Genomic DNA, 14,592 nt, shown 5'->3' with positions numbered 1-14,592 from the left:
GGGAGTAGTTGCTGAATATGCCTCACAGTCATAGTCTATTCTCAGCCTTTTTTTCTCCAGTATGAATTAGTTTTCGTTATACGCATTATTGCTGTTAAAATAGTAATCCAAAAAATAAGGTGTTACTTTTATTAACACTCCTTAAACATCAGATCACGCAAAATAATATTCCATCAACATCTCTTGATTCACTCTCCTCCAAATAAGTTACCCTCCTTTCCCACGCTTGATTTAAATGGCTGGAAAGTTTGCTTTGCTCCGGGTATTCCCACTAGTTTTGATTTTTATGACGCGCATTAAAACACACAAGTTATTTGTTTTGCCTCAGCTATCGCGCTTTTTGAATACAAAATGCAGTTATCATTTTGATACTAGAGTACAATGATAGCCTATTGCAGTGACATTACTTTTGGAATGAGTAATGAGTCATGTAGGCTTGTACCCAGTTCCACCACGGGAACCCATCTAAATTTAATCAAGTCTATTTACTTTTCTGGAGTAACGAGCCCAACAAGGATACAGCCCACTGCTTAAAAACCAATGGCTCAGGCTGTCACCGTAAACCATTTAATCCTATTTACATAGCCCGGAGGAGAAAGTAAAAGTGCGGTGCGCCCTAAATAAACCTGCATGCAGCGCTCAGGTAAATTGTGTGCACACATAGCCTACAGGTAGCGTTGGTTGCCATGTCTCAGGCAACTGCTGGACCGTAAAAAACAGCGCATTTTCACACTACCTTATTTAAGCCTCATAAGGACGCCTTTGATTTACAAAAGGTGATCACTGCAATCAGAATCAGGGCCACCATACGATTATTTTCTGTATTATGATTAAAACAAACTGGCCCAAGTGGAAAACTGATTTCACGTTTTACAGTGGGGCAGGATTATACCCGGGACAGTGCTGAACAATTAAAACCCCACTTTGAATTATAATTTTCCAAGCAATCCTCTCAGTTCCCCCACCCCCCAATGAAACATGTTCCATATAGCGTTTTTGATTTATTTTTGTATAAAAAAGGTACAATTTACATTACTTTTATAAAAAGTTTCAGCATAATTAAGTACAGCATTACACTTTTGCAGAAGTTTCAAATTCCTGCAACTATACAAGATAAAACTCCCGATAAGAGTTCACAAGGTTTCATTCTTTCACTTCACTTTTTTTCTCTTTTATATAAACAACGTCCAGTCCTTCATGTGCCAACAATTCTGACAAGACAAGACTAAACTTTTTACAGTAACTAACCAAGTTGTCTTTTCTATTCACGTTCCCACCTCCGCAAAAAAAGCGAAGACTTCAACAAGGGGGGAAAGGGAGGGGGGATAATCCTTGTGACAATAATCTCGTTTTTTCCTCCCACTGCTGGGAATATAACGCGCCTTCCATTTCCAGAAAGGACCCACAAATAAGTCTTAAGTTAAATAATGAGTGTCCAAACAGAAAACACATCACATAAGATTGTCCCATAATAAGCAAAGTCTCTTGATTAGTCTCTTGATTCAATGTCAGAAGAAAGAAAAATCCAGGCCCTGGAGGACAGAGGTGGAGGGGGAAAGTCCTGTTCCCCAGGTCCTGTGTGTTTTTGCGTCTTGACCAAACACCTGCAAAAGATTGAGAAAGAGAGGCGTGTTTAGAAAATGCAAACAGGGCAGAGATCCGGACAGACTGGCGCCAGGGAGGAAGCCGCAGTTTTTAACATTTAACCAAACACTCCCAATACTGAGCAAACCCTGCGCTCCAGATGTACACACACACACACAGCGAGGGAGAGAGAGAGACTGACACACACACTTTTCTCACAACTTCAGCCTACAATCTGGGGAAGAATCAGCGTAATTGCCGCTCAGCTGGCGCCTACCCTCTTCTTGTACCAATTATGTGCAGACATCGTCGTAGTAGTAGTAATCCAAACAGCCATTATTTTCCTGTTACAGATGCTCTTCATTATAAGACACAAGAGGGTATAATGGAGCCCTGACGACTGCTACTTATGTAGAATAACCCAGCCAGCGTATTTAAGCATTTTATATATTCCTTTTGCTGCGCAGGGGCTTTCATTAAACCCCAAGGTATGGCAAAGTAAATCATTTGCAATCAAAATCCACCAGATGAGCAGGCATTACGTGATTAACGTGAGAAATGAGATGTGGGTCACCCCACACAGCAAAGAGGAACATTGCTCCTGAGTGACCCCATGATCTTACTATTTAAATTTTAAGATATAGCTCGCAGGGAGATAGTCTGTTTTTCCTCTTCATATTTACTCTGCATGAAGCCATAATGATAAACGTTATAAATTCAAATTTGGTCTCACTCATGGCAAGTGTCCATACCAACTGACGCCCATGATGCAACGCATTCTCATGCAAAACATATTGGGGCCATTACAGCAACGTGAGACGACAGACCACATTAACGCAGGGAACAAATGGATGGTAAAGGGTAATGCTAGTCCATTCTGCTTCAGCAGACTGGGAGACAGGCTGTAGCGGAGCCTCGGAGCCCTGGACAGAATGCAGCAGCAGACATGAGGACAGCCTACTTACCGCTTTAACGATGCAGAGTCCTGCTGTCATCTGTCATCAGCTCTGATGGCAACTCCGGAGACTGAAAACAAACAAACAAATAAACAGACCAAACGTTAATTTACGCAGCGCCCGAATGATCTGCCTGGCATTGCAATATTATTATGGTATGTCGAATCCCCTCTCCCTCTCCCTTCTCTCTCTCTCTCTCTCTTCGGATCCTGAACAAAAGAAGAAAAACATGCCATTTTCTTTTTTTTCCCCCAACAAGCCATTTTATGCTGAGTTACGCATACAAAGACTCACTGATAATGCGCACGAATAAGCTCCTTTACAGCACCTCAAGTCTTTATGCATTTACCGATTCTGAATTAAGTACGTTGTAATTACCTGTAAGGACAAGATGCTGATATCTGTGTTGAGAGTGGTCAGTGGGGTCCTGGAGGGAGCCTGCCCCGGCCGTGGGTGATGCAGGCTAAGTGCGACATTGGAGTCCAGCGCAATCTGCAGGTCCAAGATGTAGTCGATGACATGCTGCAGGATTTCCATCTTGCTGACGTTCTTGTTCTGGGGGATGCTGGGCACCAGCTCCTTCAGCTTGGAGTAGCAGTCGTTCATGTTGTACAGCAGGCTGAGCGGGTCGTCCACGGGGGTCTTGCTCCGAGAGATTCCCAAGGAGTGCTCTGATAAATTCGCGTTGTTTTTCCGGAAAGACCTCACGGGGCTTATTGCTTTCATTTTGTCAGTGTTAAGTTGGGTGAGAGGGTTTGTTTGTGTCGATATCTTGCTTTCTAGTCCTGTTTCCCTGTTTGCCAGACGGCTGTTGAGCGATCAGACTGGATTACCAAGCTGTCAGTGCGGCTTATATAGGCAGCAGGCTGGGCACGCAGCACAGGGGGTTATCAGCGCTGATTGGACGGGGACACTGTGTCAATCACCAGCGTTTTGCTCTGCCGTTGGCTTCTCTCGCCCCAGCTCACCCAAACCCCTCCCCCTATCTTCCGCGTTACCAGTAGCAACGCATGTTGGAGGCGGAACCCAGAGGGCGCTTCAGCAGCTCCGGTGGGCAATTTGGAAAATTAAGCCCTTACCTGTTTCTGATCAAGAAAATTAATGATTCGCATGGGCGTCAGTTGAGTATGGCAAAGTTTGCGCACACGGCAACCTTAGCCTCAGTGCGTCCAAATTTGATCTTGCAGATTTGTTCAGTGTGATGGCGAGCAAAAAACAGGCAGACATCGCCAGAAATGTATTTAGAAGCCATAGCCTATATATTGATCAGTCACATCAAGGGAGCATCTAGAGGTAATGTTCACTCTAAACTCTGTGCGTTGGTGCAGAACAGTTTTGTTCCCTAATAACTTATTCCACTGATCAGATAATAATATGTCCGGCATCACTCCTTGCTTCAGTTGTTTACCTAAAGTTTTGGGTGATAAATAGTTGGCTATTAGATACATGAACTATACCTCAGGGTTTTGTAATTATCAGATGCCCCTGATAATTCTTAATTTGCACCAGACGGGCCTGTGTGCTGTGAGCGTTACAACGGAATGATCAATGGCCAGCTGAACGGGCTCCTATCACAAATTGTCAGACCAGTATAAAAATATTACTATTACTAATTATCATAATAACAATAAGAATAAAAAAACACCAAATGTTATTAGGCATACCAAAATGATGCTCTGAACGCTTCTTCTTGCATTTATTAGTTTAAAAGAGCATATATTGGTTTCCCTTCTGATTAAGTTCAGACTGACGTGGGATATCGCTTATACCTTACAACATTCCTTTGCTGTCAACATACAAGAATATTTCAATAAATATCTATTTTTTTTTTTTATTTGGCTACATTTAATATCACAGATCAGAAAAAAATATTAATAGACTACTTAATAGACAACTTCAGTGTATTATGTACATACACCACTGTGCACAGTTTGGTGATTGTGCGAGACCAAAACACAGTCTGAGACGCGGAACAACAGTTCTCCAGCAAGACGCACTTGACTGGTGGACCAGTGTTGGGTGAAACTAGTTTGAATGTGATTGTGCACATCTTAATGAAGCAGCAGCAGCCGGGAGCCGAGCCGAATAATGCCGTGCACCTGAGCGTTGGCACCTGAGTTGAGAAAGTCATAATTCATTTAATCACATGGCCGGGCGGCTGCGCGGCTTTCATATCTGACCAAGTCAAGGGCTGATTAAATACTATTGACACTTTAATGTTGTCGGAATGAGCCATTTGTTTGTAGAAATTACACGCTCCATTCTTCAGCTGGGGGTGGTGGGTGTTTGATGCTGCACAAACTAATTGCCCCCGGGGGCAGTTATGGGCTGTTGTGACGTGCTCGTTTTGCTTTGTAGATTAAATTTCCTCACGACAAACCTAAATAAAAAAATACATTAATAAATAAGGCGCAGAAAAGGTCGCCTCAAGATGCGACCTAGATGGAAGACTCTGGGACTTAACACTAGAGGCACGAGGAAAAATAAGAAGAGATTATGATTTTAATGTTTATTTTAATATAGGCTGTTCCTTTTGCGAGAGAATTCAAGTGACAGAAACAAAAAGAAACTCTTAAAGCCAAAGTAATCTTCTGTAATGTACCAAGAGAAATACAATTTAGAGGCCATGCAGCCTGCAGTCTTACAGATGCAGATATGATCTTTATGAAAAGCATAAGTTCTCTAATGGATTATTGCGCGCAAAAATACGGCACGGAAAGGTGAAGAAATCAATTTATTATTTCACAGAGTAGGCCTACCTATGGTGATTCTAGTCTGAATCTAGTCGAAACTAGTCTGAATAAAAGGCACTGAAAAGTCTGACAAAATCCAACTAAATACCATCTTTCTTTATTGCGCGCGGTAGGCGACGGTCTGCCAAACTATTCAGCAGGCACAGACAGCTTCTCCTTGGCTGTTTGAGGATCCTTTTTATGCATTTCTATTATGATCTGGAATTCTTGCAGTCGTGTCCACATCTGGTGCGCTAGGATTTTTCCATTTTCTCTCCTCTTCCTCTCGCTCCCACAGCTGTGTACATTTCGCACGACGCCCTGACTGATGCCTGACAGGTGATGAATTGGCACAAGAGCACGTCGGTGCAACGCCGGGCGAACCAGTGCGTCTCTCTCTCTCTCTCTCTCTCTCTCTCTCTCTCTCTCTCTCCCTCTCTCTCTCTCTCTCGGGCAGACTCTCTGGCGCCGGCGCCGTGACGTCACCCCATTCACAGCAGCCCTCGGAGCCAGCCCTCGCGGCGCCGCTGAGGCGGTTTCTATGGCCACGGGGTTTCGGGCTGTCAATCAGCAATAGTTCTCAGCTGATCAATGGGGGCCGAACTGGGCCGGACCCTGGGAAGTGAGGAGTGAGCCCGGTCCCCGCGCTTTCGCCCTCGGTGCTGCTTCGGGCTGCGCACACCTGCATTTACTCACATGTCTAAAATTAACGTTTGTGTCAGACAGAGAAAACACACTAAGAAAGGGGAGGCACCCATCCCTCCTTAACGACAGTGTTACAATTCACCTAATCTCTCACATCCCACTAAACTGTGCTCACTTTTTATGTATGTTGACAATATAAATAGACGAAAGGCCTGTTTTCGTTTTGTCTCCTGTCACCTCTTTTTTTCTGCACATGCACTACCATTAAAATCCACTTTTCTTAAATCATTAAAACGTCCTTTTCCTTCACCTTGCTTCTGGGTAGGAATCCACTCCGTTTCTATAGCAATGACTATAGCCTCGTTATTTCACAAGAGGGCCGTGGGAGGTGAAAATTTACAGGTTAGCAAAGTTTGCTGATTAATGTTGAACTTAATGTTTGGTGGCATAGTGGTCATGAGGAGCCAAATTCCTGTCAGTCAATGTGACTCTAATTGAATCATGATTTAGCCTACACTATAGCACTCTGAGAAAATAGGCGCAAGTTTAAATCAAGTCTATATGTCCGACTTTAGTGAAACAGTGGGTCTGCTTCAGTAAAAGCCCAATTTGTGAATTTTTAACTTGGGCTATGACAATCTGCTACCCCAACAGTCTACATAATTGGACGGTTTCAGCATCTGTACTTGTTTGCAGATGTTACAGAGTTGACCAAATCAAAATATTTGCCTGCATGAAAGTTCATGAGTGGGAATGTGGCAGAGGCGCAACTGTTCACTGTACTGTGCGCAATTTGTTTTTTATTTATTTAACCCTAGAAAGTTCAGGGGGCAAGAACTAAAAAAAAAAAAAAAAAAAAAGTTTTTAAAGCGACCAAACTTTTCCCAAGCAGCCCATGCTCATGCGTGATAAGTCATCTTTGAAGCCGCTATATTTGCCCCCCCACTCAAAGACATTCCTCAAACTCACCGAACAAATAAAAGCTTCCCTAGCCCCTTTCCCGGTCACCAACCTATTAGTTTGGGTTCAGGAGATAAGGTTTGGAAAACAAAGCGGAGCTGCCAACCGGCTGAAGTGCGCCCTGCAGCCTCGGCGTCGGACTGTCTGCGCTCCGGTCAACTGTTGATCCCCCTCCCTGCAGCTGCACTGCCACGGCTTTTTTGAGTAAATATTAGTCTAATTCCAAATGATTTACCCGATTACTTCGAATGCGTAAATTATTCCGATTACACGAATTAAGGATAATATAAGTTTGCACGTCCCTAGACGGTTTTAATGCGCTGCACATTCAAAGTAAATCCGACATTTTTAGGCAATTACACTCAATAGCAGCTTACTGTGGCAAATCCTCGCTGCTATTAAAAGTCAAACTTCATCATGAACAATAAACAGTGCAGCTAGAATGGCGTTTTGTCCGTGGCTTTATCTTAACGCAAAATGTGGGAATTGTAAACTATAGGCTCCTGCAGGCTATATTGCAGCAAAACGTAAAAAATACCATGCAGGTTTTGCGTCAAAAATCCTTTAGTAGCCTAATACCACAGGGTATTAAAAATACCATGCACTACGCTGAAGTAGCCTACCCCTGACACATTCTGCTATGAGTCCCTATAGAAATGAAATAAGAACAGCCTAGTCTATTGGTTTCATTCGGGTATGTAGTTTCGGTTCACTGCCTTGGATTGAATGTTACTTTTCCATCATCAGAGCCTATACAAACCGCGCTCTTTAATCTAAATACACTGCAGCTCCCCTCATTTCACAGTCCGTGTCCGTCCGCGGCAGCAGCGACCCGGTTCGCAGCCAGCAGCCTAAACTCTGATTGTCCAGCCGTCTCATAGGTAAAAGTCTCGTGCGCTACTCTCGTCAATGGGCTGCCACGCGTCTGTCGCGTGGAGGAGTGTACACATTCAACAGTGGCGCAGGGACTCTTTGTAGCAGCATCGACCCTACGGGGCGTGGTTTGCATGTCCAGCTATTATACACCCCCAAAGAGCAGTGATGTGGTGTCACCAGTGGCAAATACAAAGGGGGTCAACTTGGAGCGTCGGGGAATGAGCATTATAAAGGCAAACTGTCACTAAAATAAGAAAAAAAAATCTCAGGATGGCATTTTGCTTTTTTCATATAGGAGACTATTTGGTATGCTGTAACACACATTGGTTTTATGTGGTTTACTCGTGTGTTTTACAGAGCATAGAGGAGAAAAGATCTCTGCAAGTAATCTGAGTGTGGTAGCGCACACATTTTGTGATCAGTAAAAGTGAGTCATAGATTTGCTGGTTTCATCTGTTTGGAACAGGCTTTTTTTTTTTTTTTTTTTTTTTTTAGTGAATATGAAGACAGCTCCATTGTGTTAAAGTAGGAAATGACTCTAACTTATACAGCCACTGGCCTTGACAGTACTAAACCTGGTCTGTGTTGCTGCCAGTTGATCTCTTCTTTTTTTGTTTCTGTCTCCCTGTCTGTCCATCTCTGTGTCTCTGCCTGTCTGTCTGCCTTTCTGTCTCCCTGCTCTGTGGTCCAGATGGGACTCTCTCTGCTCTCTGAGCAACAGCCATTGAGGCCTGGCTCTATTGTAACGTGAGAGGCTGCAGCAGGCACACAGGCAGGCAGGAAGCACTGGGGGAGATGGATGGGAGAGATGAGGTGGCCAGATTGGACAGGGAGACAAAGGCACCATGGCTGCCTGAGTGCCTTCCAGGCTGGTAGTGGAGTGGCCACTCCAAGCCTTCCTGGAGGCTAGCCTCCTCTGTCACAACACACAGCTGGCCGGACAGACAGAAGAAGGAAGGGAGAGGGCAGAGTGATGGAGGACAGAGTGATGGTGGTGGAGAGCTGAGGTGATGGGGCAGGACCTTTCTACAGTCATGGTGATAAGGCAGCCCATAGCCCTAACCTGCATCTACAAACAACTCAAGTAAGTAGTAGTCACAACAAGTAGCTAAAAATCCACTCATTTTCTGTGAGAGTTGAACCACTGAGATCCTTTTTGGCCAATGTGACAACCACCAACCAGCTGGCAGTGTGGAAGAATTGGCTGCAGTATTACTTTTGGGCAATATTGCCCATTGGCAGGCACTCACACGTTAACATTGCTGTGTCGCCCACCTATCGTTGCAACACAGCTGTCACTGCAGCCAGCACTCTGTTACTCCAGCAATCAGCTATCTGCATGCCTTTACTGTCAGACACTGAGTGTGACACTGTGGTTTCAAGCTGAACTTATAGTTAGATACTGATAGTTAAAGCCACCAGTGCTGACTTTTTGAGATAATGATTCTGGGTCACTGATGCTTCACTTTGAGCCTCAAATATAGGGATTTGATGGGTGTAGTAACAATGTCATACTAATTTCACTGTGTGCCTTTGTGCAGGAGTTTCAGTGACCGAATAAGTGAAGTTATGCGTCATTTTGATCCCAAGGTGTTTTCTGCTAGCTTCCTCTATTCCAAGGGGAATTGAGAATATGCATGAGATATGAAACTAGCTTGTGATACCACCTTGGCCTGAGACTTCTTGGATTCTGTGGTAACATGGTTGTGTGTGTGAGTGAGTGTGTGTGTGTGTGTGTGTGTCTTGCAGACGGTTTGTGTAAAACTCGTGCTTCTTTCCAGAGAGCTATACCCTTGCCTGTGTTCTTGTTCACTCCCCCTCACAGTTTCTCATTTTTTTATGTTTTTGGACTGAGTTTAGAACTGTTGTTAAACCAAGGAGCAAGAGCGCCTGTCAGAGTTTGGATCCATTTCACCAGAATCACCATTACGATGATATATACTAAATACTGTAATGACAGTTAATCCTCCCAGCATACCTCCCCAACCATTTACCATAAAATATGACATTTCTGGTGGCGCTTGTATCCAAATCACTGTACAGATCGGTGTTTTTAGTTGACGCCAGTAGGTATCTTAACAATGACGGTGTTAGTGCCGTGCCTTACCCACTGAGCAACGCTGGATCACCTCCAGCCTGTGCGGACAAGTGTGCCGAAACACGAGGAAACAGAATTTTTGGATTGAGCACTCCACCAGCTTTTCTCGGTGCCTGTTTCCCTCAGCCATATCTCTTTGCTGCAACAGAGCTTACTTCCCTATAACCCTAAACCCTCTGGCCACAGTCTTGTAGCTCTTACTCAATCTTTATCTATTTATACAGCACAGAGGGAAGAGAGAGTTAATGTAGGAAACACACTCCTCTCTGTGGAAACAGAGAGCAGGTCGGCCCTGGCTGATTCACAGCTCCGTCCAGTGCCTTCTCTGACCACCCATGCTCCGTGTTGTTATTGCTATGAAGGTAATTTATGCGTCTTGTGTTTGCAGTAGGCTAGAAAGTCCGGGCCGGTGGGCTGGTGGGCTGCAAGGTGTTGTCATAGCACATATATCCCTGGTCTAATCTGGGTCCTCAATCTGCCAAGCCACATGCTGAGTCTTTTCCACGGATCAGCAACTGGAGAAGTAATGCACAGATCCACTCCTTAACTGTTTTCTTCTTTATGCCATAGTGTCGTTTGCATTTGCATGGGGATTTATTTTGAAGTTTTGTATCATTTAATAATATGGCGGTGCCCTCTTTAGGCCGTGCTATACACGCCTTCCCCTGATGAGCACTTTGAATCATTTGCTCATCAGTCAGTGGTTTCAAAGGGAGTCTGTGAAGGTATCTTGTCCCCCCCCCCCACATGCAGATTTGCTGGTGTAAGCATGTTGAAGTGGTCAGGTGGATCATTGAGAGCCAGTGCTTTTAACTGATCACAACAACAAAGGTTCTCACGGCCCTAATCCTCTTTTGCTCTTATCTCTAACCCCTCCTCACCCTTCACCCATCTCATCGGCTCACATAGGATCAGAGCTACCAGCGCAGACTTTCTCATGCCTTTCTCTTTTGGCATGCGCTTAATATCCCTATTACGTTCTTCTTTTCTTTCTCTCTCTCAGATTATCTGTCTCACTCCTCATCACTCTGTCTTTCTCGCCGCCCCTCTCTCTTTTTGATTGTCTCTTCTCTGCCTCTCGCGTCATCTCTTTCTCCTCCCCTCACTTTTACCAGTTTATCTGTCCTTTCTCACCAAGGGCATCTGGGCCTTAAGAAACCCTCCTCGCCCCCCTTTGAGTAACAAAAGCTGAGTCACTTTTGAAATGAAGAAGCTGGTCTTTGGACGACACTCACTAAGCCCCATTTGAAGAGAAGCTCCAGTCTCTTATCAACAATAGCTCGAGCTCTGTGCGCGGACTATGATTAAGCATAAGGCTTTTCATTCGGAATGGTGGGAAAATACGCAGCAGAGAAACAGCCTTTCAATATGAGTTAATTTAAAAAAATATATTGTTCAGTAACAGGATCGTCAAATCAAATCTCTCTGATGTAATCGTGTTAGACCCTCAAAGTCGATGTTGTTTCATACTGCTATAGACACACACCAAGTTATACTTTTTCACTATGACAAGCTCCACCATGGTTAGCCCCAGCCAAGACAGGTTAATGTGGCCATTTACTTTGATATCAGCAAAATGAATCAACCTTTAAAGGCTATTAGTGTTATTAAAAATGCCCCAGAGAGAACAGCTCTGGCTCGTATATTTCCAGGGTCTCTGTGTGTGTTGCAGTTAGCTTTAGATTATTGGGACTTATTGGAGTAACAAGCTAATGGAATTAAGGTGCTGGGTTTCATGCGTCGTTGCCAAGATTCAGCATTAAAAGGATGTGTGCTGAATAAATAGTGCTTTAAGTAGATGAGATTCCGACACGGGAGAGATTCGCTTGTCAGAGCATTATTGTTTGCTTGGCTCCCGAGCCAGTGAAACTGTCAAGTGTGCTGCTGACCACGGATAGATGGATGGATGGATGGAGGATTCAGAAAGAGGGATTTTTCTTCTCCGAGTGCATTTTTAAAAAGCTGAAGTTGACAAACTCTTCAAATGCCGAAAGCAGAGAAACTTTCGGTATTGAAGCTGTTCTCATATCTTCCTAGTTTGGGAATGGAAATGCAAGAGGCAGTTCTGAAAGGAACTGCTGGAAGCACACCTAAGACACCCAACACCCTCTTGAAGAAAAAGCAAGGGTTTCTATACAGATCTATATTTGCCAGCTAATTACGTACATGAAAAGCGGAATCAAAATGAAATCCAAATATTTACCAAAATAAACCCATGTTTTGTTTCATTTCTCCGTCACCGGTGCCAGAACAGAGTCCTCTCCATTACAGATAATTCATCTGATGTTTGTGTTTGTTGGTGGATTAGCTGGGAGGCGTTGCTGTTGGCCCAGGCTGTAAAACGCTCTCATCTGTATTTTAATGGACTAAGAAGCAGTGGGAGGATGTGGCGCTGTGCCACAATTTCACAGTGAAAGGGAGGATCGTATGTAGCAGGTAATCTATTTGTGAGAGTGTTTTATCCGTATAAATGGAATTAGTGGATGGTTTGACAACACATTAAAAGCAACTCTGTGTGTGTATGTGTGTGTCTCCCTGCGTGAGGATCCATATTTGATCGGCCCTAATTGGGATTTCTGTGCAATACGTTTCTGTGCTGTAATGATGCTGGGAATGTAGGGTAAAATGGTAAAAGGGTTAATGAAACGCACTGGTATGAAATCGGAGTTTACACAGACTTGAAGGTGAACTGGATTCACACAATCCATATGGCGTGAAATCAACCTTGAGAGGGATGTGGCGGAGTTGCGTATAGACAGAGGCGCATTACCTTTGGCTTTGTGAAATCTGAATAATTGCGTTTATTAGTTGGATGGTGTCTCTCTGCGGCGTCCATGGAAATGGCGATCCATTTTATTTAAATGGTCCCCGCTCGTTTCCTGTTGAGATGAAGGAACTGGTCACAGAACTTGCAGGCCCTTTATCTCCTACATTTCACTCCAAATATTTTCAAGTTGAAAGTAGAATGACAGCATGCATGTATGAAAGCGTGGGTGTGCACACAGACACGCACCCACACACACTGACACGCGCACACACACACATACAAATGCACACAGAGCTTGCAGATGGTAGGGTCTCTGTAACCCGGCTCTTTGTAGCCCTTTCACAGCATGAGAAGAGGAAGAAAAGGCTTGTCTTTCATCAGGCACTGAACGCAGCAGTGTTGACATTGGGATGGCACCTAATTAGGTTAGGCCCAGCACAGCATGCATGGTTAACTAGGCTGGCCTAGGCCTCAGGCTCCACAGATCCCAAGGTGACTGCTACACTACAGCTGAGGAATGATACCTCAGACTATTAATGTTCTTTAATGTTATCTATCTTCTAAAAATATTACCGTAACGAATGCATACAGCCATCGTCATTTTTCCTCTCCATCTGCAATTAGCAGGTAAAAGTCTGGGCCCTGGCAGAGCTTGATAAATATGGAGGCGTCAGTCTGTTTAGGGTAGCGCAGTTTTTAAACAAAAGCCAAGTTTTTACTGGTGAAATTGCAATAATCCTGTGTTCCTACTATGCAAGCCAGGGTGTACAAACTCAACACTGCCGAACCACTCCCACATTGTGAACGACGGGATTTCAGCGTGCTTCCTGAAGCAAGAGCAGGAGGTCAGACAGCAGCAGGCGAGGGTGTCTGTTCTTTGTGGGACAAAGCTCAAAGCATAAGCGATGTGTAAAAGTTTGCTTTCCTCTGGAAGAACGACATACAGCGTAAAAGGGGATTTCAAGTGCTGTATATGATGTTGTTTGTCTGCTCACAGGGATCAAGTGGGACACTGTTTTGGCCCTGCAGCCCCCTCCGCACGTCTCACTTCCCCCAAGTGACTCTCTGTCGTAGCATCATCAGGCTTCCTCGTGTGGAATCCCCTCATCTGAATCCATTTCAGCTTTTTTGGCCCCTTTGCCTTCTTTGAATGGAGCCTGTCGAGCTGGAAAGGGGATGTGAGCTCAGAAAGGGGATGTGGTGTGGGCTTGTCCGGTCTCCGCGTTGACATGTGACACCGATTATCTAAATGGAAGAATTGTGACAGCGGTGCTCCCCGCGTTCACCGTAACATGCATAAATTTTAGAGCCGCCGACTGCACGAGTGGGGCATTTTTTACGTGCGTGCATGATACCGGTCCTGCTGAGATGCACTGGTGTATCCTATGCACCGGCTGCAAAGCATCTGGTCCGCTTAAGGTCACATTAGGGCCTTCGCAGGTGTCATGGAATGAAATGAGATCATTTGGATGTCTGAGAGGAGAGCGTCGCAAGTATCTGGGCTGCCTGTAAAGAAGGACAGAAGGAGAGAACTGCAAGGGGAGGAGGAGGAGGAGGAGGAGGAGAAGGGAGGGAGGGAGGGAGGGAGAGTCAAAGGAAGAGAACAGGAGGGAAGGAGGGAGGGAGGGGAGGGAGGGGTGTCCGGTCATGCTCAAGCCCGGTGTCTTTCAGAGAGAAGAGGGAAAGACAGAGGGAGAAAGGGGGGAAAGAGAGGAGAGTGCTTTGCAAGCCACCCAGGCTTCATTACCATGTCAATCTGAAGAGAGAGAGAGAGATAGAGAGGGAGAAACAGGCCGGCCAGGGCCCAGCAGTGGGGCCGGATCCATATGGTGCTGCCGGCTCTGGAATGAATAGTGAATGGAGCGGCTGGGCGCTGGGCTGCTGGAATCTGCCTCCAAGCCTTTGTGAACAGGATGACCAAAGACAAGAGGGAGCTCTGCAGATGGCCTGGGCTATAAATAGGTAGCTAGTCTA

The 14,592-nt window shown here is 44.9% G+C and overlaps 1 protein-coding gene across 1 annotated transcript; it reads right to left on the bottom strand.

The window, feature by feature from the left end:
• Positions 1 to 988: 988 nt before the first annotated feature.
• On the bottom strand, positions 989 to 3,379 carry id2a (inhibitor of DNA binding 2a). The gene is made up of 3 exons (XM_030082007.1): positions 2,919 to 3,379; positions 2,550 to 2,610; positions 989 to 1,604 (listed from the first exon to the last, which is right to left on the bottom strand). The coding sequence occupies exons 1-2, from the start codon at positions 3,264 to 3,266 to the stop codon at positions 2,554 to 2,556; spliced, it is 405 nt and encodes a 134-aa protein (XP_029937867.1). The 5' UTR covers positions 3,267 to 3,379; the 3' UTR covers positions 989 to 1,604; positions 2,550 to 2,553.
• Positions 3,380 to 14,592: the final 11,213 nt, after the last annotated feature.

The sequence above is a fragment of the Myripristis murdjan genome, chromosome 22 (genome assembly GCF_902150065.1).
Source record: "Myripristis murdjan chromosome 22, fMyrMur1.1, whole genome shotgun sequence".
Lineage (NCBI taxonomy): Eukaryota > Metazoa > Chordata > Actinopteri > Holocentriformes > Holocentridae > Myripristis > Myripristis murdjan.
The sequence above is the reverse complement of the archived record's forward strand: the minus strand, read 5'-3'. Positions and strand labels throughout refer to the sequence as shown.